The sequence below is a fragment of the Eurosta solidaginis genome, chromosome 2 (assembly GCF_040869045.1).
Source record: "Eurosta solidaginis isolate ZX-2024a chromosome 2, ASM4086904v1, whole genome shotgun sequence".
Classification (NCBI taxonomy): Eukaryota; Metazoa; Arthropoda; class Insecta; order Diptera; family Tephritidae; genus Eurosta; species Eurosta solidaginis.
Window position 1 is genome coordinate 5387845 of NC_090320.1, and position 27986 is coordinate 5415830.

Sequence of the window (27986 nt, forward strand, 5' to 3'; positions counted from 1 at the left end):
ACTGTCAAAAATACTTGACGCCAACAGCAATACTATAGATAGCAATAACTTGATGCACAAAATGGAAACAACAACAACAACAATAAAACTTGAAGTGCCAAAAAACATATATATGGAAATGGAGATGGCAACTGCAATTGCAATAGACAGCTATGGACAACAAAATGCAAAATGGAAATGCAAATGCAAGTGCAAATGAGCTTTGCTGGCATTTGTGTGTTAAAAGCCAGCGGAAATGACAGTAGTTACACAAGTTCCGGTTTTGCTAGAAGTTGACATATCAGCAAGTAGCAGCGGTATGCGAATACCACAAAATGATAGAAGAAGTTATGTAAAAAAATGCTTGTGACAAATCGTGGCATATGTTGAGCATAAGCGGTTACACACAAACAACACATACATACATGCGTACGTGGCCTAGCCATTTATGTCGCCAGCAAAATTTTACTTTCCCTTTTTTGTACAATTTTTATTTTCGTTTTTTTTTTTATTATTTTTAAGTTGTTTTGTTTGCACGATGCGACATAAATCTGTACAAAAATTCTGTTCTGTGTGATTTTTCGACTACTTTATTTTTTAACGCCATGCAAAAAAATTTTCCCAAAAAAAAGTTGTGCAACAGTTTGACATATGTTCTAAAACCAACAGCGGCTTGGCGGCAAGGAGCAACAAAAATACGTAACTGTTATTTCTTTTGAGTATTTTTGTCCTACCCGTTAGCTAACAAAACGCTGTAGCGTGCTTGTACAAACAATCTATGCAAAATAGCTGGTCGTAACACCAACAAATATGCACCCGAAAAAAAAAACTTTGTAAAAAAAAACAAGCTCACTGGGCAGAAATATGGCGTCAAGAGTATTGTGGACAAATGCTGATAAAAACGCTGTGCCAGCATTCAAAATCGAAAACCTGACTGGACTCTGAAGTATTATAAAGTTAAAGCTTGAAAAGTGTGACATTTTATTTACGTTTATTTTGCTGACTTTACATGGAAGGGGTAAGGAGGGATAGGGCAAAGGAAAAGAGGTTAAGGGTGATAGAGTGAGATGCAGCGTTAGTTATAAAGGGAGTGCTGAACGAGTGGGAGAATGAAATGTAGAGGAAGGTGCGGAAGCAGCGGAGCAGGAACGGGAAGGAACAAAAGCAGAGCTTTAGAAAGTGAGCTACAAGTGGAAAAAGTTGCAGTCTTTTTTAAAACCTTGGATTTCCAACATCGATAAAATTTGCATCGTAAATATCTTCAGAAGGACACCTCCTTTGGCGCTTTCCGATGCCAGTTTTATACAATCATGCTCGACAATTGCAATTTTTCAAGTAAAGTTATATGGATCTGGCGAAAAGTATTAACAACACAGATACACAAACTTTAGACCAATAAATGAACCAATCATTTTAAAAAAATTGTTAGAACGCAGCCGTTTCCTCTTTAGATTTAAGGGCAATCAAAATTAAATGTATACACAACTATTTGAAGATGTTGCACCTAACCAAAAATGTGCATATTTTAAAAAATCCATATTGTCTTTCGCTGCAAATGCTACAAAAATAAACTATTACATTTTTTTGGTTTTTTTCTTTTTTTTTTTGGTAAATTTTGTTTGTTTAAATAAATATTGGCTTGTTAATTGTAACATTGGCAATCAAATCATTGAGTTCAGTAAGGACTTTAATGTAGAAAACTTCACTAATTACTTCATTAACTCTCTGTGTGAAATCGCCATATATCGACTGCTTAGTGAAAAAAACTCTATTTCAGAATTTTTTTTTCAAAAACGCCCTATCTCTGAATTCGGCCCAATGCATTAAATTTTAGCGATAGAAAGATTGATGGGGCATTTTTGAAACAAACTCTGGAATAGGGCACACTTCAACGGAAATCTAAGATAGGGCGTTTTTAAAACAGTAGCCCAGATAAGGCTATGTTCCACTCAGCAGTTGATATATTCTCAATACATTTTCTACTTTTAACGTTTTCATTCAATTGGGTTTTTTCGTTTGTCAAGCTCACCTACATATTTAGCAGGCGAGGCTTTGGCATTTCGATTTTTGAGTTGATAGCCTTTTCTGAAATCAAGATGCGAGGAAAGTGCTCCAGTGCAGATATTATGTGTTCTGAATTCATTGTTGTTTCTTGATGTTACCAACTGGCGCTAGTTATCACAGCGAAGAAGCGACTGTTGCGCCTTATTAGGCGCCCTTAACCGTTTAAACGGTTTTAAGAATAGGTAAGAAGAAATTGCACAAAAAAAACGCCATATCAGGAATTATGTCAAAATCGCTCCACTTCTATGTAGGAAAATTTTTTTAAACAAATTCTTAGGCTTCCTGTACTGAGAGAGGACATTTTTTTAAACTCTGTGATAGGTTTTCTTCAAAGAAATTCTTAAGTTGGGCGGCTATGAACTGGCAGCCGATATAGAGTGAAATTCCGTCTACTCGTCGATATATTATTTGATTTCTATGGGTATACGTAGTTCCTTTCTTCGTAGGGATAACTTTTGTAATTTTTTTGGATACATTAGAGAATAGAATAGAATAGAAAAGAATAGAATTGAATAGAATAGAATAGAATAGAATAGAATAGAATAGAATAGAATAGAATAGAATATAATATAATAGAATAGAATAGAATATAATCGGAGTTTAACGGGTTTCCAGGTAAAATTTAACATGTGGCTGCTGACAATATTCACAGCTCAGTTTTCATTGAAATATTTACATTTATTGGAACAGCTCAAATTTTACTTAAGCAATTGATTTTTTTTTATCAAACAAACAAATAATCATGAGAAATAGAGAGCTCTTTGAATAAGTGGCTAAGTGGAATATACCCGCCTGTCGTGAGAGACGACAAAAATACCTACATGATTCAGGTTGATACCAGCGCAATTTATAGCTCCTCCAACCCAATTTGGTCTAGAAGGTGCATTGCCATCATATTAAATCTGTCCCGGGATGGTAGGGCTTGTACCTTAATGGAGCTTGTTACCGGAACGTTCCGGTTCTATATGCGCCAAGGTACCATCAACATTGATAACACTTCCCAAAATCTTGCAGAGAGTGTCTTTATCGCTACAACAACAAAAACAATTAGCGTCAGCCCTTAATAAAAACTAAATTTAAAATTTTAATTGATGTTGCATGTTTGAAAAACCAAATAGGATTAAACTACCAAAAAAAAAACGTTAACCAAAATCCGCTTACGTTGTGTTTAGTAAAGAGTCTGTCTTTTATTTTTTATATTGCAAAAAAGGAAGCGTCAAAATTAACTTTAAAAATGAGTTAAGATATATTTTTATGTGGCGAAATTTGCCAATGCAAATCGCAAGCTTAACAGCACGTGCTCTTCTTCCTACCCAAAATACTCGAATGGGTACCAGCGACGCAAGTGAGGCCTAAGGGTATCGTTTTTTTTCACATTTTTGACATGTTTGTGTGAGCGGAAAAAAAAAACGAGATTTCAAAATACAGCTCCTATGTTTTTTCCTTCATCACAGGCATTGAGTTTTTTGCTTTATATGCACAATAAAAGCTGATACAGTTATGCTGGCAATTTCAGTTTAGTAAATAAATCCCAGAAAAATTTTTATTTTTTTTTTTTTTTGTGTATTTTGAGTGTAATATGTGAAAATTCGCTGACCAAAAGCTGCTGTGTCATGCATTTTAGTTGAAAAAAACAAAACAGAAAAATTTGACGAGGCATTGCAGAAAAATGAAGTTTACAAAAAATTAACCAAAACGCTTATCGAGTATATGAATTTGTAAAAACGATTCGTTTGTCAATAGACAGAGGCGTAAATGTGTCATATAGCTTTGCCACACTTCACAACTGTAAAAGCAGTCAATGAATTGGCAAGATTTTACAAATACTTTGCTTTGAGTGAAATCGAGTACACAATTTTTTTCCATACTCACGAAAGTAAAACCAGCTTTTATTGCAGCGCCTTCGGTTTGACCTACGGCTTGTTCAAACACAAGGCTGCTAAACTTAAAAGTAAGACCGACGATATTGCAAATAGTGCATATATCTCAGTTATTAAAAACTACATTGGAAGATATTAGTTTTATAGAAATATTACTTTGTCTAAGAAGAATAGTCTCGGAGTATTTTTGTGCATTTTTGATAAAAATTTACAACAAAAACTTAGAGTAGGATGGCGAATGCAGCAAATATTTTGAGAATGTCATTTCTATCTATCAAGGATAAGGGAAAACTATTTCACGTGTGGATGGTTTCGGGAGAGGGCAAACCAAAGTAAATGGCAGAAGTGATTGGTACAGTCATCAAAACCAAGACTGCAGCTTACCATACAAAACCGAAACTCCAACCAGTTTACATAAAAATGCCTTTACTCAGCCTTGTAGTATAGCATGCTTGAGACACTCGAATGAAGAAAGTTCTCATGATTCGAAGTGACGAGCTATAATAGCTTATCCTAAAGGTAGTCAGTTAGTGAAATAGTTATTTGCACTCACTTAACATATTGTAACGAATTTTAGGAAACTCTTGAAAAATTTCTTTTATTTGCTGCACAAATTTTGTGAAAGCTTTCTTAGTCAACGGGGTAGCCACACCAATATATTTAAGCTCTGTGAAAGAAAATTTTGTTGCGATATAGTGCCTAGAACAATCGATTCAATACTGGCAACAGATTTTGGGCGAAAGTAGTGCAAGAAAATGGACGAGAGATTTATTCGCAAACTGAGCACATGGGTAGGTCCACCTCTAATTGAAATATTTACACAGAAAGGGAAAAGCGCGGGTGGTGGAAGAGCCCCTTTTCTGGACATGTATCATCAATAATGTAACTTGCACAAGCAACAGAAGGGATACGGCAAACAGCTACATGGGGCTCTTGCTTCATATTAAACTAGTAGTTCGTAACCAAGGTCATCATTATTTTGAGAATAGCAATAGAGCACTTTCATATCGGAAGTACTTAAGTACGTTCGCAAAGTATAGAAAATTTACGAGGTTCGGAAGCTTTTTCTTAAGCATTAGCTACAACAAATACCTCATGCTGCTGTTTTGTAGTTGTAGCGATTAAAATACTCGACACGCATAACTGCCCCTAACCCTACCATACTTCTCGTAAAACAAAATCTACGTCCAAGTTCCACTAATCCATTCACGCACAAATTCCTTTATCTGTATTACAATGATTAATCTACCTAGCAAGCCATTTTTTATTCAAAATTTTGTCTATGAATAACATCCTGTTGCTTGTGTATTATATGTATGTACTTGTCCGTACTTTCATATAAAATACTACTTCGCACTTTAGCGTGTCTCCCTCTTCTTTTACACCCGTACGTACGTACTTGTCTATAGAGGTCTTCATTTCTTTTTTATTGCACAGCGTGTGAAGATATAAATGTGCTTTATTAAAGTGTTTTATTTGTTCAGCAACGAGCGAATAATGTAATTGTACATATGTATGTTAAAAGTGTCATGAGTCACATGAGTAATGTGATTTTTATGCTCCAATAGAATTCTTCCGGGTGTTGCGTTCTAGCTAAAAACCCACACACAGTGGCAGCAGAAGAAGCGCATTTAAAAAAGAAACTTATTTCATGACATACAAATAAAAATATTCAATGAACTTTTATGGCCAAAGCATCAGAAATGATTTTAAAAAAGAGAATATAAAGAAAATTTTACAGCCAAGTAATAGCTCCTTCCATTTGCTCTGGTCTGGATGTTCGTAAGTGTAAATACGATTGATTTCTGGTTTTGCGTTACAAGCTATTTTATTATTAGCATTTTTTTGTCGCAGAGTTGGAAAAACAACACTTTATGTTTCACTAAAATATGTACATATAGCAAAACCAGCGACTAGAGTAAATAAACCGTTTTATTATAACTGGACCCTTATCATGAAAATACCCTAGCAAGTGTGAATTGGATTAATGACATATGTGAACTCAGTAGCACTCTTGATTAATTGATCCTAAATGATCATTTTTAAAGTTAGTTTAACAGATCACAGTTATGGTTTGAGTGAAACTCAAAATTTATTTATATTGTGTCTGGAAGTAGTGTGCTTTATGGCGGAATATAGAAAGTAAAGCGAATATCAAAAGAAAAAGTATATCACGAAAAACCGAAAAATACTTTAGACCTCTCCGAAACCGGGGGTTGAATCAAGAGTTTTTTTTTTTGCTTAAAACACTGTTCTGAATTAGCTGTCTTCGACTTTGTTTATATCAAATGGCCATGATAAATTACGCAAAACACCCTTCTTTTTTGTTTTTCCTGTGCCTAACAAAATAGTCAAAATTACAACAACCACATGAAAAATTTCCATTTCTTGCAAATATCCCTGAAAGAGTTAAACAATTTGTTTCCACTTTTTTTAATTGTTGTTGCCGAGATCAAGACGCATCGATATTTTGGACAAGTATTAGCAGCCGACCGCTGTTCTGGACTCTTTTCTCTATTCTTATTGACGAGTTATCGGTTAGTTATAAATGTGTTATCGACGAGTTATAGATCAGCTATCGAAGTGTTATACACCAGCGACAACAAAGGTTACAGTAAATATGATGGTGTTTTAAGGACGAGTTAAAGGTTTGAAATTGAGAGGTTGTCGATATGTTATGAAAACGTATCGATTTGGTATCGAAAGGGATACGTTATCGAATATATCTATATCCAAAAATTAACGAAAATCTTTCGATTGATTATCGAAAAGACATCAGTATGTTATCACAAAGCTTTCGATTTGGTATCGAAAAGTTATCAAAAAAGGCTATCAATTTGATATCAAAAATGTATCGATTTCTTATCAGTGTTGTATCGACGTGTTATCAATTTCACATCCACGGCTCATCATTACCCATTTAAAAAAATAAACAAGTCGCTCAAAAAACAATTAAGGCGATAAAAATCCGACGAAAAGTTGATAAAATATCACGACCCCTGCACTACCCAGCGAAATTTTTTTTCATGCTGCTTGTCCTAGATTCTAGCACCACAGAAAGTTACTCAAAAATCTATTGATATATTTGTATCAAGTACAAAGGACATTAATATGTAGTTCATAAAAGATCAAAAAGGTAATGTCACATAATTTTATCAAGCTGATAACAACAGCCATAAACTCTTGTACCGATTATAAATGGCTTCATGAGCATTTATATGTTAAAAGGATATTTCAACTGCCAAAAAGGGCTTATTTGTACAGATTTATTTCGACTTATTTTTCTACTCAAAAACTTACCCACAACCTTGACAAATCCATATTGCGTCTTTGCCGTCACTGTATTTATCTGACACATATAGCGTCCCTTATCCTCCTCTTGTATGTTATTGATGTGCAAGAACCATGTGCGATGTTTGTCATGCTTATCATGTGTGACACTAATGCGTGGATTACGCGTGATCACGTGATTATGAACGGTCAATATGGCCGATTGTTCGAAATGCATCCACGCTACCTGCAGAGATAAAATAAAATAAAAACCAAAGAGATAAAGAGCTTTAGTAAACGTGAGAAAAAAGCGTAATGGCTAAACATAAGTCTTAAGTGTGGATAAATGGAGGAATATGAAGAACTGAATACAAATTTTGTTTATGTTTATTTAATACATATATATTTACATATGCATCATACGTCGCTAGTTTTGCTGAAATAAAATATTTGGAAGTTTTTCTGAAAATATATAATAATGGAGGCTAATATTAGTGATTGCCCTTAAACGCGTTGAGGGATTTTATAAAAGCATATATCTCAATTGCTAAGTATTTTTTTAGTCAGTTAAGGTATGCCGACTTATACGTATTGGCCGGAAATGTTTGGACAAAAGTAAGTTACATAGGCGGAAACTTTGACATACTCATCGGCTACCGATGATTTGAGGCATCCATTATTTCATCCTGTGGGCAGCGTCAGTCAAGATAATCAATATTTTGTTACTGGAACTTGCAACGACTACCAAGTACAGGTACAGTACCGACTTTACTAGTATTTCCATTAATTAACTATTATGGGGCAAAGAGGCAATGAGAAAGAGAAAATAGAAAGGGGAACAGTTTTAAAATATGCGCAAAGCAAAGGTCGGCTAGCATTAATTCTGATGGCTCTAGTCATTTTCGAAAATAGAAAATTGGGACGAATGTTCAGAAAAACCATTAGAGCTATCACTAATTCCGTTGGAGCTACTGATTTTGGATACTTTCGGTTCCTATATTAGTCAATCTTATTTAATTTATGTGATCAAATTTTTTATTAGGGCAGTGAAATGACTGAAAAAATCGCTTAATTATAATTTCCGATTAATGAAAGATTTTTTATTTAATTATATCATTTAAATAAAGTGATTATTTAGTCGATTAGTTAACTGTTCAATCTACTCTATAAATTGAATAAAGGCACAACCCAGCAAACATTCTGAGTCAAAAAAGTGCCAGAAAGGCGTCCTAATTCAGATCGTTTACTCTAATTGAAAGCTCATTTATGAGTCGGAAATGAATGTTTTTTCCCTGCTTGCGATGGCCACCTGATATGACCCTGATCATTGCTGAACTCTTACAATAAACAGATTAAGAAAGCAGCATATATTCTCCATACGTAGGGCATCATTGCCAGTACTAAATGCATATGTATATGTATAATAACGCGGACGTCACAATCACAAAATGTCCAAAGTTCTTACATCGACAAGATGCGGAAACTTACACCGACAAAAAAAGGCAAATCGTCCATTTCAATACAAAAAAGAACCGCAAAGCAATTCATAACAAAAGCAACCAGCTTTTCCCTCGCCTGTCCGTTACAATTGAATTTTTATTTAAAATTAAATATCTAAAATAAAATTTTTTGAATTTTTCTTCCGAAACTGTTTAGTTTAATAATTTTCGCTTGCTCATAATTTTATCAAATCAGAGTCACAAAAGATTCCTATAGGATAATATTTCCGATTTTCATATTTTTTACAAGTTTTGTACTCATTTCGGAATTCTAATTTATAAGCGTTCCCAGAATATTTGAGGGGAATCTATTATTCAATCAATCAGTATATAAAGATCTTCATTACTTTTTTCTATTCCTTTTAGTCCTTATAGTGTGCGATTTTTAAATTAAAGAGTACGGTTGAGGTACTAAACAGTAGTCCGCAGACAGAGCTAATAAGGACAAACTCCATTATGCAAATGAATTCGGAAAAAATCAGCAAACGATTACGAATTCTCACAGCATAGGAAACAGTCAGTCTTTAACTGAAAACTCTTATAACAAAAATTATAAACCAAGTTATTTAAAAAAATTGTTTACATCAGAAGGAAAGGTGATTCCCGGAGGTACTCTTTACATGCAAAAATTTTGAAAAATTTTAGATTAAAAAAAAATGCACTAAAAAAAAAACTTCCCTCAGAACATGGAGAATGGGACTAATTTTTCGGCGTAGATAATTTTTCCTCAATTTTGTTTACGCATTTTTGAATATTAAAGAAAATATTCATGTCAGAGTTTAGCAATATTCGCATAAATTTTTGTTTAGATAATTACTCGAATGAAAATCGATCTTAAAAAAATTATTCAAAAATAATTTATCCATGAACAAATCATCATTGAATAAATTTTTTATAGATAATTTATTTGTGAATAATTTTGCGATTGAAAAATTGCTTCAAAAACGAATAGGTTGCCATATATCGTCGCCCGCTATCCAGAAGCATGAATGTGCAATTTTTCCGATTTTGTGTTAGAGCCCTTTTTGGATTACCCTTTAGATTATCTAGGTTCTACTTAAATCTAGAGCTTTCTACGTACATGGAAACCCTAATAATATGCAATGCCATTTTCAAGAATGTATAATTCAATCACAAAGTTGAGCCAGAAAAATGAATGTGGCAAGTTGTATGACACATTCGTTGATATGGCTAAACAATTTTTCAAATTTTTGGAAAAATAAGAACAACACATATTCGTATGTTCGATCGTTCGGGTATACGCGACAGGTATTCTTCAAAAAAAAAAAATTATACCGATGAAGACTTTTTAATATCTTAATATCCAAAAGAAAATAGTTGTTTAATTGAAGGCAAACCGGTTTATTCGAAGCCGTTGCCTCCTCCGGAATTAAAACTAAAATACTTGGAAAAATTGTATGAAAAACTGGTTATACCAAAATAATATAATTCTTTTTATAAAAATCTTATGGGCAACGCTTTCCCGAACCCAACATTTCAGAAGATTCTGATTCTGATGAGAATAAGAACTAGTTCTATGTTTGCAATAACATCTTACATAAAAACACATTGGTGTATATGAAATTTAATTGAATGAATATGAATTGGATGTGTAACTTTTTTCATTTACATACATACTTTCGATAAGTCAAAGCCGCGGATGTTTTCCCAAGTACTGCGATGCTCCGAATCCCAATCCGCCAACGGAATTGGCCTAGGAGGTCTTGGCTTGGCCCTATCGTTATTTAAAAGTCAATCTGTAGTGATTTTTTTATGTCTTTTGAGGTTAAGGCCATACCATGAAATTGGGCCAATTCTTATAGCTTATTCGTATTCAGCACATCAAAATGCATAGCGCATGAGCAGATTAACCTGAGCCGACTACTTTTATTTTTTTGTATAGATGTGTTAACAAAAAATATATCAGCTTTTTAAATTTTTGTTGTGCCAGAAAAATGAATATGCTAAATCTCGGGAATAGAAGGGATGTGAGCAGAACAATTATCTCAGTGTGAGTATAATATATAAGTACATTTTTACACTAGAAACTAATTCTTCTAATTTTGAGAGAGCAATAAACTTTGAAACTCGATTTCCCAACACTTTCATTTTGGCACATGCATGCTTCTGGCAAGCGGGCGGCGATATTTAGAACTCCTATATTGCTACAAAACGCTAGGTACATTCCTAAACATTAGAGTGCCGATATATGCTGTTTAAACGTTTTTCAATAATCGAATGTACCTAAATTAAAATTTTTTCTTGTCGCACTTATGCTGCTACAATCACAAAAATTTTATAGGCTGTCTTATTTTGATTTCGAATTCAAAACACATTGTGAGCATTTTCTATTAGCAATATTGGAGTATTACATATATGTAGTTTGCTCATTTAAATATAGACAAATAAAAATTTTTTATGTTAACTGAAAGAAAACAAATTTATTAAGTTTTTTATTATTCGAATAAAGAATAATAGAGTTTCATCGTCATTTAAATACAATTTCTTAAAAAAAAAAAATAGTAAAAACTCAACAATTTATATAAAAGAAAAAATATTTTACTACGAGCAACGTTATCTAAAAAGAACGTGCTGAATAATAAGCAACTCCTGCAAAATATCTTGCTTAAATTTATCCAGATTTTTCAACGGACATCGCTACAGGACACATACTGTTATAAAACACGTCAAATTCATATTAATAACCATCAAAAAAAAGTACAAAAGTTTAGCCAAAGTTGTATCGCAGTATGTTGGCGACCCCCGCAAGCATTCAATGACAAATTCCACATACGACCCCACAGTGGCACAAAACACAAAACTTAGCTGAGGTTTGTGAAAACAAAACACAAACAACAACAAATTATGCAAATAAACTGTTAGCATCAAAATGGTAACAAATGTTCACATTAACAACAACAATAAGCATAAAAGACATAAACAAAAAAGACATAGCAATAATAATGGAAAAAGGGAAAAAGTAGAAAACAAACAACTTCTTAACCACAAAATTGTCCGCATAAACGATATGCCAGGATGTTGCAGCATTAAAACTTTCTTCCGATCAAGCGACTCATCAATTTTTATATGAGATTAACGTATCGAAGTTGTAAGAAAGTTCTGTTAAAAGAAAAACAAAAAAAAACCATAACGAGTGCCTGCTATACGAGTTAAATATAACATAAGCAACAAAAACAAAAATATGCAATTTGATGGCACACAACTTTGTGGGAAACTCAAGTGTGCCAAGAATATTTTCACACCCATTGCACTTGACGGAAGTTTTACCGCATACTTTTTTAATGAAATGTCAAGCATTTTACCTATATTTAAACAGTCACACACATACACACACGTACACTAACAAATGCGCATGTTGCACAAGCCATGAAAATATCATTTTTGTGTCAAGCATTTACCGCAAACAATATTTTGAATTGAAATTTAATAAATTACTTTTCATTCAATAAAGCAAGTTCAAAAATGAAAACTAAATGCATAAAGAAGTTATGAGGGGGGATATATAGCAGCAGAATGTGAAAATTTGGCAACAGCTGCTGCTAGAAAAATTGTTGGGGATAAATGTGCAAAGGATATTGGTTATATGAAAAGTTGGCAACTAATTAAAAATATGTGCTATTGAAAAGTAAGAAAAATTATTGCAAAGTAAATGCTCGTAAGGAAGCTGGGTTTTACGGTAATCTTGGGGCAGCTAATGAACGGGCATCTCCAATCAAAACATACTGTGTAAGTGCTGGGTGGAGAACTTTTTTTTATGATGACATTAGTGACAAACGTTTTAAATACCATGTTTTGAGCAAACGTAACTGAAGTGTCTCTATGAAGCTATAACTCTTTACGTCACAGTTGTTTTGTGTGGTACCAAAACGTACCATCTTGATGTCCAAGGGAGCTTCACCTACCAGGGCAGCTACCACCTAACCTAACCTAGCTGAGATGTCCACAGGAAAACTGGTTAATCCCTACATGTAATGAAAAAACTGTCATGCAAAATCTGTTCTCAAAACAGTAAGCTGTAAGTCGACTTAGCAATGAGGGGAACGATGGTTTTCAGTTCATAGGGTGGATTATGGAGTTTCTAAAGGCACTATTCCAAGGCTTTAGTTGATAAATAGAAAGCACGATACCCATAGCCATGGTATGGATTTCATGTGTGTTTAAACTGGAATATGACATCCACCGTTATTCACTTAATATATGCGGCACAATACTGGAAGGAATTTCCTATATCTCTGGCCCAGCGCGAAATAAACAGGAATGCCGAAAATATGTGGAACACGGAGCTTAGGAAAATTTTTGGAGTACCGCTGCTGGGAATTTAGGGTTCCAGTGGTCCTAAAGATGCAGTGGGCATAACAAAAATAAGAAAAGAAATACCGTACCTTCATAGCCAAGCAGCATTTGGACTCAACGTAAAAAATACTACTTTTAGTAAGAAAAAATAATTAACGCCGGTGGCAACTTCGTTTTTTTTACATCTGATTTTTAAATTTGATATATATTCCTATGATGCCTTCTTATAACTTTTTATACTCAGCTGAGCAGAGCTCACAGAGTATATTAACTTTGTTCGCATAACGGTAATCCGTAACGGCATAAACTAATCGAGATAGATATAGACTTCTATATATCAAAACAAGTAAGGAAGGTTAAGTTCGGATGTAACCGAACATTACATACTCAGTTGAGAGCTATGGTGAAAACATAACGGAAAATAACCATGTAGGAAAATGAACCGAGGGAAACCCTGGAATGTGTATCAAATGAAAGGCGTTAAAGAGTATTTTATGAGGGAGTGGGCCATAGTTCTATAGGTGGATGCCATTTAGGGATATAGCCATAAAGGTGGATCAGGGTTGACTCTAGAATGCGTTTGTGCGATATGGGTTTCAAATGAAAGGTGTTAATGAGTATTTTAAAAGGGAGTAATCCTTAGTTCCATAGGTGGACGCCATTTCGAGATATCGCCACAAAGGTGGACCAGGGGTGACCCTAGAATTTGTTTGTACAATATGGGTGTCAAAAAAAAGGTGTTAATGAGTATTTTAAAAGGGAGTAATCCTTAGTTCCATAGGTGGACGCCGTTTCGAGATATCACCATAAGGTGGAACAGGGGTGACCCTAGAATTTGTTTGTACAATATGGGCATCAAACGAAAGGTGTTAATGAGTACTTTAAAAGGGAGTGGGCTTTAGTTCTATAGGTGGACGCCGTTTCGACATATCGCCCTAAAGGTGGACCAGGGGTGACTCTAGAATATGTTTGTACGATATGGGTATCAAATTAAAGGTATTAATAAGGGTTTTAAAAGGGAGTGGTGGTTGTTGTATAGGTGGTCGCCTTTTCGAGATATCGCCATAAAGGTGGACCAGGGGTGACTATAGAACGCGTTTGCACGATATGGGTATCAAATGAAAGGTGCTAATGAGTATTTTAAAAGGGAGTAATCCTTAGTTCCATAGGTGGACGCGGTTTCGATATATCGCCATAAAGGTGGACCAGGGGTAACCCTAGAATTTGTTTGTACAATATGGGTATCAAAAGAAAGGTGTTTATGAGTATTTTAAAAGGGAGTAATCCTTAGTTCCATATGTGGACGCCGTTTCGAGATATCGCCATAAAGGTGGAGCAGGGGTGACTCTAGACTTTGTTTGTACGATATGGGTATCAAAAGAAAGGTGTTAATGAGTATTTTAAAAGGGAGTGGGCCTTCGTTCTATAGGTGTTCGCCTTTTCGAGATATCGCCATAAAGGTGGACCAGGGGTGACTTTAGAATATGTTTTTACGATATGGGTATCAAATGAAAGGTGTTAATGAGTATTTTAAAAGGGCGTGGGGCTTAGTTCTATAGGTGGACGCCTTTTCGAGATATCGCCATAAAGGTGGACCAGGGGTGACTCTAGAATGAGTTTGTACGATATGGATATCAAATTAAAGGTATTAATGAGAGTTTTAAAAGGGAGTGGTGTGAAGGCGTTTTCCAGATATCGACCAAAATGTGGACCAGGGTGACCCAGAACATCATCTGTTGGATACAGCTAATTTATTTATATATGTAATACCTGCCAAGATTTTAAGGGTTTTTTATTTCGCCCTGTAGAACTTTTTCATTTTCTTCTACTTAATATGGTAGGTGTCACAACCATTTTATAAAGTTTTTTCTAAAGTTATATTTTGCGTCAATAAAACAATCCAATTACCTTACCATGTTTCATGCTTTTTTTCGTATTTGGTATAGAATTATGGCATTTTTTCATTTTTCGTAATTTTCGATATCGAAAAAGTGGGCGTGGTCATAGTCGGATTTCGTTCATTTTTCATACCAAGATAAAGTGAGTTCAAGTAAGCACGTGAACTAAGTTCATTAAAGATATGTCGATTTTTGCCCAAGTTATCGTGTTAACGGCCATGCGGAAGGACAGACGGACGCCTGTGTATAAAAACTGGGCGTGGCATCAACCGATTTCACCCATTTTCACAGAAAACAGTTAATGTCATAAAATCTATGCCCCTACCAAATTTCAAAAGGATTGGTTAATTTTTGTTCGACTTATGGCGTTAAAAGTATCCTAGACAAATTAAATGAAAAAGGGCGGAGCCACGCCCATTTTGAAATTTTCTTTTATTTTTGTATTTTGTTGCACCATATCATTACTGGAGTTGAATGTTGACATAATATACTTATATACTGTAAAGATATTAAATTTTTTGTTAAAATTTTACTTAAAAAAAATTTTTTTTTTAAAAGTGGGCGTGGTCCTTCTCCGATTTTGCTAATTTTTATTAGGCGTACATATAGTAATAGAAGTAATGTTCCTGCAAAATTTCATCAAGATATCTTCAACGACTGCCAAATTACAGCTTGCAAAACTTTTAAATTACCTTCTTTTAAAAGTGGGCGGTGCCACACCCATTGTCCAAAATTTTACTAATTTTCCATTCTGCGTCATAAGTTCAACTCATCTACCAAGTTTCGTCGCTTTAGCTGTCTTTTGTAATGAATTATCGCACTTTTTCGGTTTTTCGAAATTTTCGATATCGAAAAAGTGGGCGTGGTTATAGTCCGATATCGTTCATTTTAAATAGCGATCTGAGGTGTGTACTCAGAAACCTGCATACCAAATTTCATCAAGATACCTCAAAATTTACTCAAGTTATCGTGTTAACGGACGGACGGACGGACATGGCTCAATCAAATTTTTTTTCGATCCTGATTATTTTGATATATAGAAGTCTATATCTATCTCGATTCCTTTATATATGTACAACCAACCGTTATCCAATCAAACTTAATATGCTCTGTGAGCTCTGCTCAACTGAGTATAATGATCTGGCGAAAAAAGAAATCCATTTAGCCATGTCCGTCCGTCCGTCCGTCCGTAAACACGATAACCTAAGTAAATTTTGAGGTATCTTGATGAAATTTGGTATGTATGTTCCTGGGTGCTTATCTCAGACCGCTATTTAAAATGAACGAAATCGGACTACAGCAACGCCCACTTTTTCGATATCGAAAATTTCGAAAAACCGAAAAAGTGCGATAATTCATTACCAAAGACAGATAAAGCTATGAAGCTTGGTAGTTGGGTTCACCTTATGACGCAGAATAGAAAATTAATAGAATTTTGGACAATGGACATGGCAAGAAGGTAATTTAAAAGTTTTGGAAGCTGTAATTTGGCAGTCGCTGAAGATATCATGATGAAATTTGGCAGGAACGTTACTACTAATACTATATATGCGCTAACTCGGATGAAGAACACGCCCACTTTTAAAAAAAAAAATTGCTTAAAGTCAAATTTTAACAAAAAATTGGATATCTTTACTGTATATAAATAAATTATGTCAACATTCAACTCCAGTAATGATATGGTGCAACAAAATACAAAAATAAAAGAAAATTTCAACATGGGCATGGCTCCGCCCTTTTTCATTTAGTTTGTATAGAATACTTTTAATGCCATAAGTCGAACAAAAATTTACCAATCCTTGTGGGGGCATAGATTCTATGACGATAACACTTTTCTGCGAAAATGGGCGAAATTGGTTGAAGCCACGCCCAGTTTTTCGATATCGAATATTACGAAAAATGAAAAAAATGCCATAATTCTATATCAAATATGAAAAAAGGTATGAAACATGGTAATTGGATTACTTTATTGACGCAAAATATAACTTTACAAAAAACATTGAAAAATGGGTGTGACACCTACCATATTGAGTAGGAGAAAATGAAATAGTTCTGCATGGCGAAATCAAAAGCCCTTGGAATCTTGGCAGGAATACTGTTCGTGGTATTACATATATAAATAAATTAGCGGTACCCGACAGATGATGTTCTGGGTCACCCTGGTCCAAATTTTGGTTGATATCTCGAAAACGCCTTCACATATAAAACTGAAGGCCACTCCCTTTTAAAACCCTCATTAATACCTTTAATTGGATACCCATATCGTACAAAGAAATTCTAGAGTCACTCCAGGTCCACCTTTATGGCGATATATCGAAAAGGCGTCCACCTACAGAACTATGGTCCACTCCCTTTTAAAATACTCTTTAATACCTTCCATTTGAAACCCATGTCATACAAACACATTCCAGGGTTACCCTAGGTTAATTTTCCTAAAAAGTGATTTTCCCTTATTTTGTCTCCAAAGCTCTCAGCTGAGTATGTAATGTTCGGTTACACCCGAACTTAGCCTTCCTTACTTGTTAGCTCTGAAGTCCTTTTCATATATTTGTTTCTGCTTAATCAGTTGCAGCCCTTTGCAGTATGACTTTATACCAAACTATGGAAAAACGAATATACGAAAACGACCGGAGAGCTCTGAAAGTATATTACAACGATTTGGAAAGCTTCTTCAGCCAAAAAACGTAATTTTAATAACAATGGTGGGATGTAAAATAACAAAGCTACAGACAGTTTCGGCTGCATTTGCAAGGATTTCTAAAAAGAATTCAGCTTCAAACTTAAGGGCGAATTGTTTTAAATTTTTTATTTCATATGGGACCCAGTCTAATATACGTGCCATAAATATTACCTTTTCTAGTCTGCGTAAAGTAGTGACGTATAACATCGCCAACATTCACAATCGCATTGCCTTTCTTAACAACATAAAATCCCTCATGCCTTACAGGACTATAACGAAAATTATCTCACATTTGTACACAGCCCTTATACGCAAAGGAATAGAGTTACCTATGTAAATATTCATATTTACTTCACACTAAACACCTCTGTGGGCTCATTTATGACTCCAAACGATTAAGAATGAATATTAAATGCCTCATGATTCTCCTGCGTGCAACAAATAAAATATAAAATTTAATATGTTAACAGCACATACGATTTCAGAGTTTGAAAAAATCTAAATGATTAAAAATCTTTACCTCACATGCAATCACGCAAAACAGAAAGTTAAATGGCACTTACGACAAGAACAAAAAAGCTCGCTCACATTCCACTCAACACTCATATTCCACACTTAAGCAGCCAATTGATTACAATCTCAATAGCATTCAATATAAAAGAAGATGAGCTGTCGATAATGCGCTAGTTGATGAAAACAACAGCAACAACAACCAAATCAAATCAAGTACCTGCAAGAGTGCTAATATACAATATTGCTAAACTGCAATTACGAGAAAATGTTTGAACTAAGTAAAATCTACACCTACACTTAACTGCTGCGTTGCTGTGTATTTGGCTTTCTTTTTGTTTTTGGTTTTTTTCATCTCATAACAACGGTAGATGTTTACAAATACTGCTTCATGATATTTGCAATGCGCTGCTGCTACTGTTACTACTACTTCTACAAGTATTATTATGTGGAAGTATATGTGTGTGAGCTATGTCAAATATATGAGTGTGTATATGTGTTTGCGTGTATGTATTGTAGATATTTTCAATTCCTCTCACACGTATCAATGTCGATGCCATTTCATTAGATAAGCATCAACAAAAAGTACTGATGGAAGATGGCTACAGCAACTGTCGTGTTTGAAGGAAAGTAGCTGGAAATAGAAGTAGTCAACACGTTGGCCGGATGTCAGGTTATAGACTCTTGTACATGAAGTTTGCAGGAGGAAACGGACTTGAATCGGCGAAAGAAATGTGGTTGATTTGATGTCGGATACACGACTGTATATAACTACATATATATACGCTAGGGCAAATTTATAGACTGACACCCAAATATAACCAACCTTCAACGAAAAACCAACCTAGAAAGGAAATTTATTCATTAACATGTGACTCAAGCTGGTGCCACACTAGTCCAAAAACGCTATACGTTTACTAAAAAGAACAATACGTCACTAACATTGTCATACTGAAAAGACGAATAAGCTTTCGCCTTGAAGGATTACCTCTCGAGATAGCTATCTCAGTGGAAGAGGTTGTGTCGTGGAATGACTTATTCTCCGCTTGAGGGAACGACAGACCGCAACTGTTAAAACTATTCCTTCACTAAGCTAAGTGAAGAGGTGGGTAGCTGCCGTTTGAACACATGACGTCCTTCCCTCAACTCTGACTCTGGCAGTGAGACAATTTGATGCGCCTATTGAATGCACGAAACAGATGGGTTCACGAAGTCCCGAATGGTATACCTCCGCTATTTATCCTGGAATATTACAAATAGATTGCAACTAAGGAGGCTGTTGTATCCAGGGAATGAGCCAGTTCCATTGTCATTTCAAGTTATGTGGTGGGAACCTATGAATGCACGTGCATCCACCTCACAGATCGGTTAACGAATTTCCAGATGATCAACTTCATCTTACATCCTGGCTTTCTCTAAATAGCATGCAACTATGGATTCGGTAGTGACTAGCGAGCGAACTTACTTCTTCAAGGCATAGCTCTGCTTTTTATAAACGCTAGGTATAATGCTTTTGTTGTATCACGGGTCATTTTCTCTTGGTGTGAACGATTGGTCGGAATCGTTCACGTTTGAAGTATGCCGAAGACCGACGTGTGAGCCCAACTATCAATCAATCAATTGCAATCATTTGCCCAACTACTACAAGTGGTCCCCAACACCGATTTAAATCAACTTCTTCGTTCGCCGAATAATGAGAAAACGGGCAATTTCGCTTTCTCTAGCCAATCTTTTACGGTACAAAGAGCTGCTGTTTTCGTTTTACATCAAGCGGTGTGTGTGTATTAAACCGTAGCACATAATTCTTTGTCTTTATTCAGTAGAGGTTGGTTGGACCTCTTTTTGACCCTTGATTGGCTTAGAACTACCTCAGTCTTTGTAGCCCCTACCATATATGCTTGTATCTTTGAAAGTTTCTGACGAGCTTAAGGAGTCTTTAGGTTTTTTTTTTTTTAGGAACCTAAGATGATTTTCTCTCTTTGTTGTAAATATAGTAGACTAGTTTCAAGTTCAGTTTAAACGAAAATGGCAGAGGTATAGTAAATATTCGGAAAAGCAAAACGAGTAGGTTAACGGAGTATAAACAAAATAAGGGAACAGGGTAGGTCGAGAGTCCGGGAAAAAATACAGGGCGAGCTAAAACTATAGAAATCAATAATATAAAAAACTGACAGAGTGGTAGAAATAAGAAGAGATTATGACCTACGGAAAGAAATTATTAGAGAGAATTATGGATAAAAATCGGGAGGGCGAAGAGCGAGAGATACAGCGAAAGTTCTTTGCCGCCATCCCTTATCACAATTGCTTTGGGGACAAATCGGTTTCGGCGTGTTGCCATTTTCAGTGAAGGAACGAAAAAGGACATGAGGATGCCGACACCGTTTGCTTCCGAACCAAGTTTAACAAGGTGTGACGGAAAATCGTTCCAATGTTAATCAATAAAGTACCAAGTGGGGAGAAGGAAAGTGAGGGCAGATGATATTAAAAGGCAAGTAAATGAACATTTGCGACGATGCCTAGCATACTTACATCAATTCTTGGGTGGAATAAAGATGTGTGCGCTGACCAATTTGGTGTGAAGATCGTATTAGATTTGAGGACTTCACAATTAACTATTTCACTGCTGGGTAAAAACAGAAAGAAAAAAGGCCACCATCAATGTGGCAGCAAAGTTGATCCCCTGCAAAGCATACAATCAAACAAACGAGTCAAATATGCCACAAGGATGATAAATGTACACCTGTGTGTGTATATGTTTATGTAAACACATACTCCTTTAACAGAATTTGTATGCAGCTCGTAATACTAAAATATGCATGTGTTTGTATCGCTTGCTATGGACTGATTTTTGTTCATATTTCAATGTCTTGCCATGGAGGAAACATGTTCGACTTGATGACTTGTATGATTTTTTAGCTTCACATTCTTCTTTGTGTTTATTATGGTATTGCTCCTGCTCCTGCTGCTTGCTTTCTCATCCATTTTATGGTTTCTTTATGCTTGTACACGCATTGATATTTTTGTTGTTGTTATATTTGTATTTCCAGTTGAAAAAGTGAACATCAAGCATTTGCTGACAACTTACCATACAAAATGGTTAAAAGGATAAAAGAATACACAAATACATATGCACATGTTTCACATTTGGTATAGTAAACATGCCATGACATCACAGACTAATGTAATGTTTACTCAGTCCTGAGTATACGTCAAAAGATAACGGTGATAATGCACAATGGGAAAATGGTAAGACTTTGGGTGAAGTGGTTAGAGAAACAGACTCTAATTTAGAAATGCAAGCACCTCATCACAGATTTGCTTAACTTTTATTATATTTTCGGTAGAGAATCGTTTAAATGGCACACAGTGCAACGCACCTATGTATGTATATAGGATTTTTTATTGACGCACTTCGTCTATCAGCTCAATCACACATTGTCCATGTCTGTGTGCGTACATAAGTGGCTTTTGCGAGTTGGCTGTAAATACAATTTCTCATTTCTTAAGATAAATGGATAAGTCATTGGAAAATCGTTTATTATATTAGTACGATTTTCTAAGGAGCTGCAGCGCAAGCTTTGATTATTTCAAGTAACTTTTGGTAAATTCCAAATCGCGTACGTACTTTAACAAGTGGTGAAAACGTTTTTCGAAGATCAAAGAAAGCTGGAACTGTCTGTTTAATCTGAAAAAATCTGGCAGTTTATAATATTGAATAGAGCCAGTGACCAAATGAAAGCGAGCTTTAGCGAAATGAGTGCGTGCGTTTGAGAATCAAGTATCCCTCTTTGCCTAGAAGTACCTAGCGAATGTGTAAAATTTCATGTGTGCCTCTTGTTAGGTTTGATGACTAGAAACCCTTTTTTTTCAAAGGAATAAGATAGCTAGCCAAAACATCATAGAATTTCCTACATCGCGAAGCATCCAGGCCAGAAGTACGCACCGAGACTTATATGCAGAAATTAAATTTATCGCCGATGAAATTTTTTTACTAAGATAAGCTGCCATTTGCACAGCTGGATTGGATTAATTACCATTTAGTATAGCCAGTGCTCAAGCATTGTCAGTATACCTCTTGCAAAGTCGCAAGGTGTCTAAGACCACCAATGTCTTCCCTGAGATATCCCCAATATAAATTTTTTCGAAAGGCTTCCCCTATAGCATAGAATAGAGATGTTACAAGCACAGGCTTAAATAAAGATCTTATATCTTTTAGTTAAGTTCACATAACGATGCCTCAGTAGCCAAGATAACCCTGCAAAACTTTGCGAAGAATTTTTCCTAAGACAACAGACGGTAGAGGTCCACCAGACGCTTCTTTATAATCTCAATACAGATTTAAGGAAATCTTCTCTGGAAGCCATTAAAAAAATTAGCCGAACCATCACGGAACAATTTCATTTGAAACTTTAAAATCATCACATCCGCTCAGGTCATCGGCAGAGCCTCGCCTATTAGACATATGTGTGAGAAAACTATTTTTGTGACATAATTCGCTCTATTACGGTTAGATTGGAAATTAAGTTGAAAAAGCTGGCAACTCCTTGAAAGGGCTGCGCATAATAGTTTCATACACAATCCCAGAATTCCAGTAGAAGAAATAGATCCCCCTCGATCGTATCTGTACATTCGTTCATACACCCCAGGCGGGACCTTTTTAAATGCCCTTCCACATACGGTAAGGCTTTTATTGTACACTCAAGGGACGGTCTATTTAAACTCAAATGGTTAGTCGTTTTCCGTTTCATACATCATTATAAACAAAACTGTTGTATGATGAAGAAGTCACGCAATTCTCTGCAGCGAAATATTGTCAAAAATTTTCCAAAACATGTCAGGTTTGGTACTGAGAATGCCCGAGAAATTACTGGGAAATATTTGCGAGTGTTCCGGCAAACGTTTTGCAAGAGCTAAGTTTTAACCAATTTAATTATGACTGTGTGAATGAAACTGTTATGTATTTTGGGCAAGCGAGAAAAGCATTCTTCAGCTATAGAATTTCTTCTTCAACTTTTTCGCGTTTTTATTTGTTTGCCAAATCAAATCCATTTCGACCTTCTTGGTATGACATACAGCCGAAACTGAGCTCATAAAAACAAATATTGAATTTTCCAAATATAAATAAATGTTCACAGATTTTAAAACAAATATTAACTCTATTATTTACCATATAAAAATATTAAATTTTTCCTAGTAAATATGTGTTGTAAATGCAAATATTAGTCACAACTTTTTAAAAGGCATTTCATGCACAGCAGCATGTCAAGCAAACTTGTCTATTGGTGTCGAATGTTGAAAAGGAATTTCGATATACAGGGCGTCATGAAAAGTATTCTCATTTTCAACACGAACATTTTTATAAAAAAAAACTACATCGGAAAAAATGTTGAAGATATTTGCTTGCAGATTTAAAATGTAAGGGCTGCAATGTCGTATGCGTAACAGTGATGTAAGGAACAAGAGGAGTTGATGAATATATTGTAACGAATTTACTTGCAAATCCTCTTATTTGCCCTTTTGCTAAGTTCGCATCACTAAACTGTTTGTTTCGTACAGGGGCATTTTCTCGCTGTGCGTCATAAATGTCGCGCAGGGGAGAATGCGCCTGCACGAATAAGTTTACCGTTTTAAAAATATACGTTGGAGTGGAACATGTCATGGCTTGCCATGATCAAAAAACTATTGCGCATTAGAATTAAAAATAACGATTCGGATTGAGCGAATCGTTCTGTGTAGTCAGTTAAGAATAGATCGCGGTGCCAGCAAGTTGCTAGAACGGTTGTGGATAAAATAGTAGTGTGGTGCGCAAATAAATTATAGTACAATTATATATATATCAGAAATAACAATACGTGTTGAGTGCTAGATTGGTGCATAAATAAAAAGGGTTTTTTTTTGGCCTTTGGCCTTTTTCCCTGTAGATATGTGCGTTTCATTTCATATGGTATGAGTGCAGTTGCACACACTTCTACATGCGATAGTAAGTACAAAACATTATGGTCCGTGTCGAGCCGGATCAAAGCCAGTTGAGTGAAAGAAGTTTGTTACTGCGTAATTAAAACGGCTGCTCATAAAAAGTGTTTAAGCATTCAAGCGGTCAACAAGTGTATGCGTAAAAGCAAAAGCAAAGTTTGATAAAATTCATTAATTAAATATATTGAAGCTAAAATTTTGTGGAAAATTTCTAAATCACAAGGTGAGCGTTAAAATAATAGATAAATAAATTAATTACAGTCCACTGAGAAAATTCGGTAGAATTTAAAAAGATAAATTGAAAAGTGCGTGCGTGAAAAAAAAAAAAAAATAATAATAATAATGAAAATGATGGTAAAATGTATAATCATAGTTGGAATTTGTGCGCGAGTAGATAATATACTAAGCTATACATATATAGGGAGCATATACATATTGCGAGGTAGGAAATGACACATAGTGTGCGCGTCGGTTTAAGATATATGTAAAGATATAACGGGGCATATGTAAAACATGTTGAGATTCGTTTGAGTGCGCAAGAAATATATGTATATATTTTGAGAGTGTAGAAAATAATACGCAGTGCGCATGCCGGTAAAATGTATATGTAAGAATATAACGGGGCGTAGGTATAAGCATGCTGAGATTTGTCTCGAGTGCGCAAGTAAATATTGCATTGGAGCATTAAAAAATAAAATACATATTATGCGCAACGGTTTGAAATATAGATATGTATAGTTATAATGACGTGATGGTAGTTTATTAAAAAAGAAGGAATTTGTCTTTACATATATTATGAGTATTGAGAAAATATGTTGTGCGCATCGGTTTAGAGTATATATGTAAAGATACAAAGGAGCGCTTGTGTAAGGCTATTGCGATTTGTCCTAAGGGCACGAGTAAATAATATATTGGTATGTACATATATTATGAGGGTTGAGAAAAATATGTTGTGCGCATCGGTTTAGAGTACATATGAAAAAGAGAGGGTGTGCATAAAAGGAGAATAGTCTCAATTTGGTGAAGTTTTGATTCTGTTGTGATAATGGGATTTGTGCGTTTGTGTGACCATAGGCTTGTTCGAGATTCAACTGCAGCGTATTGCGTGTTTTTTCTTCTTGCTATTGCTTTCCTTTCTTGTGCATTCAAAAAAAAAAAAAAAATGTGTAATTCGTTTACACAGTAGGTGCAAGATACTTGCTAAGATTTATATATTGTAATGAGGTTGCCTTTGTTGTTCTTTCTCGAACAAGTCTTAGGCGGCTAGGTGAAAAATGTAGTGAAGAAAATTTTTGTATCATGCAATAATATTGAAGCATGTAAGTTTGGTGTGCTAGACATGAGTGTACATGTATGTACATAGTTATATATATATATGGATATGTATGTGTGCTTGGTGTGAGAAATGGTACATGATACAAAAATACATTTTTGAACAAGATTACATGCGAGATAATAAATTAAATTGTGTGCGCAAATTTTTGCTTACTTGGATGCTTGTGTTTGTGTGCTTGAATGTGCGTAAGAGCAGGTATTTGTATGTAGCACTTTGATGGTAATAGTTTGTGAAAGAAAACCGTTGGCAAAAAGGAGGGCAGGAGATAAATTTCAATGGTGAGATAAGTTGAGCTGTTATTGGGGCTTAAATAGAAAATATCTTTTATGCATAAACAAAAGATGAGCTTGGGGCAAGATTTTATAGTAGTACATGTGTACTGAGTGGGCTAGTGTACCTGCAGGTGTTTAAAGTCTTTCGGCAATTGCATGTTTGAGTTGGCACTAGTGATGGGTGAGCACGGTTAAGGCGAGCTAGAATTTTTCAAACATATATGCAAGCCGGAAGCATTGGTGCAAGCGCTTGAATCAAAGCTTAGTTGGCAGGTCAAGGTGATGGATTGAGGGCTTGGTGAAGACCATCATTAGGCGCTTGTTAAATGGAAGAAAATAATAAGCTGTGTTAGCATAGTTGCATCCTGTGTGCGAAACTTCACTATTATTGATACTATATTCAAACATATTATTTTTTTTGTTTTCTTTCTTTAAGTTTCATATTTAGACATGGCATCTCAAAAGAAATTGAAGTCCTATGCAGCTACAATCCAGCGTGCGCTAGAGTTTGCAAATGACACTGATTTCACTCAAGTGTCAGTGGGCGAGATCAAGGTGCGACTTACCTCACTACGGATAGCATGGCAGGCATATAACGAAGAGTATGCAGCTGTAATTGAGGATGTAGACGAGGAGGCGCTAGACCACTTCTGCAAGCAAAATATGGCAGTTGTGGAAACGATGTATTTTGAGGCGCATGCTAAAATGCAGACGGAGCTAGACAAGATGAAGCAAGATGAGGGGCTAGACAAAAATTCGCAAGCAATTAACGTGCAGGTGCAGATGCCTGTCCAACAAAACGACATTAAAAATACATGGGGCGAGTTTGATGGGGCATTGGTTAAATGGACAGGTTTTCGTGATCGGTTCAGGGCGGCTGTGCATGATAATGACAAAATAGATCCGTCATTCAAATTTTTGTACCTGACTAATTCACTGGTTGGTAGAGCAAAATTAACGTTTGGTCAATGGCAATTTTCGGGTAATAATTATATTCAAGCTTGGGAGCGGCTGAATCAGATGTACGACCAAAGCTACTTGATAGGACGCGAGCATTTAAGAGATTTTATTCGGCTGCCGGAACTCAAGGGGCAGATAAAGGAGAACGACTTGCGGCGCATGTCCAATGTGACCCATGAGGTGCGTCGTCAACTCCAGGCACAAGGACTACCAGTAGAGCACTGGGATTTTTTCATGGTGCACATGTTGCATGAACGTTTGGACAATGAGACAGCAAGACAATGGGAGCTCGCAAGGAAGAGTGATACGCCAAAAGTTGATGAAATGCTAGCATTCTTGGACAAGCAAGCATTGGCGCTAGCAAACTCTTCGGACAATCGCAGGAAAATTGAATCGGCAGTAGTGGTTCCAACTTCAAGTACGAAAACGAAGAACAATGGTGCAAATGAAAGAGGAGCTAGAGTTAGCGTATCAACATCGGGCGCAAAAAATAGGGTATTAATATGTGAGGTGTGCAATGAAAATCACATGCTTTACCATTGCCCAGAATTCATGGCACTTAACTTGAAGGCCAGGAAAGAATTTATTGAAAGGAGAAACCTCTGCCCAAACTGTTTCAAAAGGGGCCATGGTGCTAACAATTGCTACCAGGCAGAGTGTTGGAAATGCCCTGGTAGGCCCAAGCACAACAGCGCATTGTGTCCAAACAGGGAACCAAAAAGGCAGGTAAACAACATTCAGCGCTATGCATCCAAGTCGAAACAAAAATTGGATTGACAATCAACTGGGGCAAGAAAGCGTACAATTAAGACGCAAAAAGAGGGCAAGAGAGTGCAAGACAAGGTGAGCGGTCGAGAGGACGCGGAGCTGGGGCCAAGCGAGAAAAAACCTAAGATAGAAAAAGAAAGTAAAAAAGCAATAGTAAATAATACTATGAATGATAATAAAATTGATTTGTCTTGTGAACAGTATTTGATGAATTTCAATAGGGGGAAAGAAGAAGCAAGGGCATTGTTGCCAACAGCAATGGTGATGGTTGTCGTAAATGGCATTAATTTTGGGCCGGTTCGTGCATTACTGGATACTGGGGCGCAGATAAATTTGATTACCTTTGTATTACAGCAGAGGTATGGCATAGACACGAAACCAATTACTAAAAAAAATGGTTGGTATTGAGGCAGAGCCGTTCCAAGTGAGCAAGAAGGCCATAGTGTTGATTAGGCCTTGGTATCCATCTGGAGACCAAATTGGTGCAGAGTTTTGGGTTTTACCTAAAGAGAGCCAGTGGTGTCCCTTACTCCCTCCACTTGGTTCAGGGTTGGGTCCTATACATGACTCGTTGGGCACCAGG

The 27986-nt window shown here is 35.7% G+C and overlaps 2 protein-coding genes across 7 annotated transcripts in view; one reads left to right on the forward strand and one right to left on the reverse strand.

Annotated features, from left to right (window-relative positions):
- DIP-epsilon (Dpr-interacting protein epsilon) overlaps positions 1-27986 on the reverse strand; it is a 585790-nt gene that overhangs the window by 84483 nt on the left and 473321 nt on the right. For all 3 annotated transcript variants that reach the window (XM_067764168.1, XM_067764167.1, XM_067764169.1), the window contains one exon: positions 7224-7440. In XM_067764168.1, coding sequence (XP_067620269.1) covers positions 7224-7440 — 217 coding nt within the window. The remainder of the gene's footprint in view (positions 1-7223; positions 7441-27986) is intronic.
- On the forward strand, positions 3-27606 carry LOC137239175 (uncharacterized). Of its 4 annotated transcripts, none has more exons than XM_067764182.1 (3): positions 3-218; positions 21142-21340; positions 26112-27606. In XM_067764182.1, exon 3 carries the CDS (start codon positions 26126-26128, stop codon positions 27410-27412), a length of 1287 nt encoding a protein of 428 aa, XP_067620283.1. In that variant the 5' UTR covers positions 3-218; positions 21142-21340; positions 26112-26125; the 3' UTR covers positions 27413-27606. The 4 variants fall into 4 exon arrangements, with proteins under 4 accessions (XP_067620283.1, XP_067620282.1, XP_067620281.1 ...); XM_067764181.1 differs by lacking the exons at positions 3-218; positions 21142-21340 and adding exons at positions 23854-24200; positions 24291-24981; XM_067764180.1 differs by lacking the exons at positions 3-218; positions 21142-21340 and adding an exon at positions 23854-24290.

What these genes read in the sequence shown, in the direction of transcription:
- LOC137239175 (XM_067764179.1), top strand. Translation starts at nt 24,041, where the DNA reads ATGAGTGCAGTTGCACACACTTCTACATGCGATA. An exon ending in ACACACTTCTACATGCGATA is followed by an intron (nt 24,075 to 26,111) that starts GTAAGTACAAAA and finishes TCTTTCTTTAAG; the next exon opens with TTTCATATTTAGACATGGCA.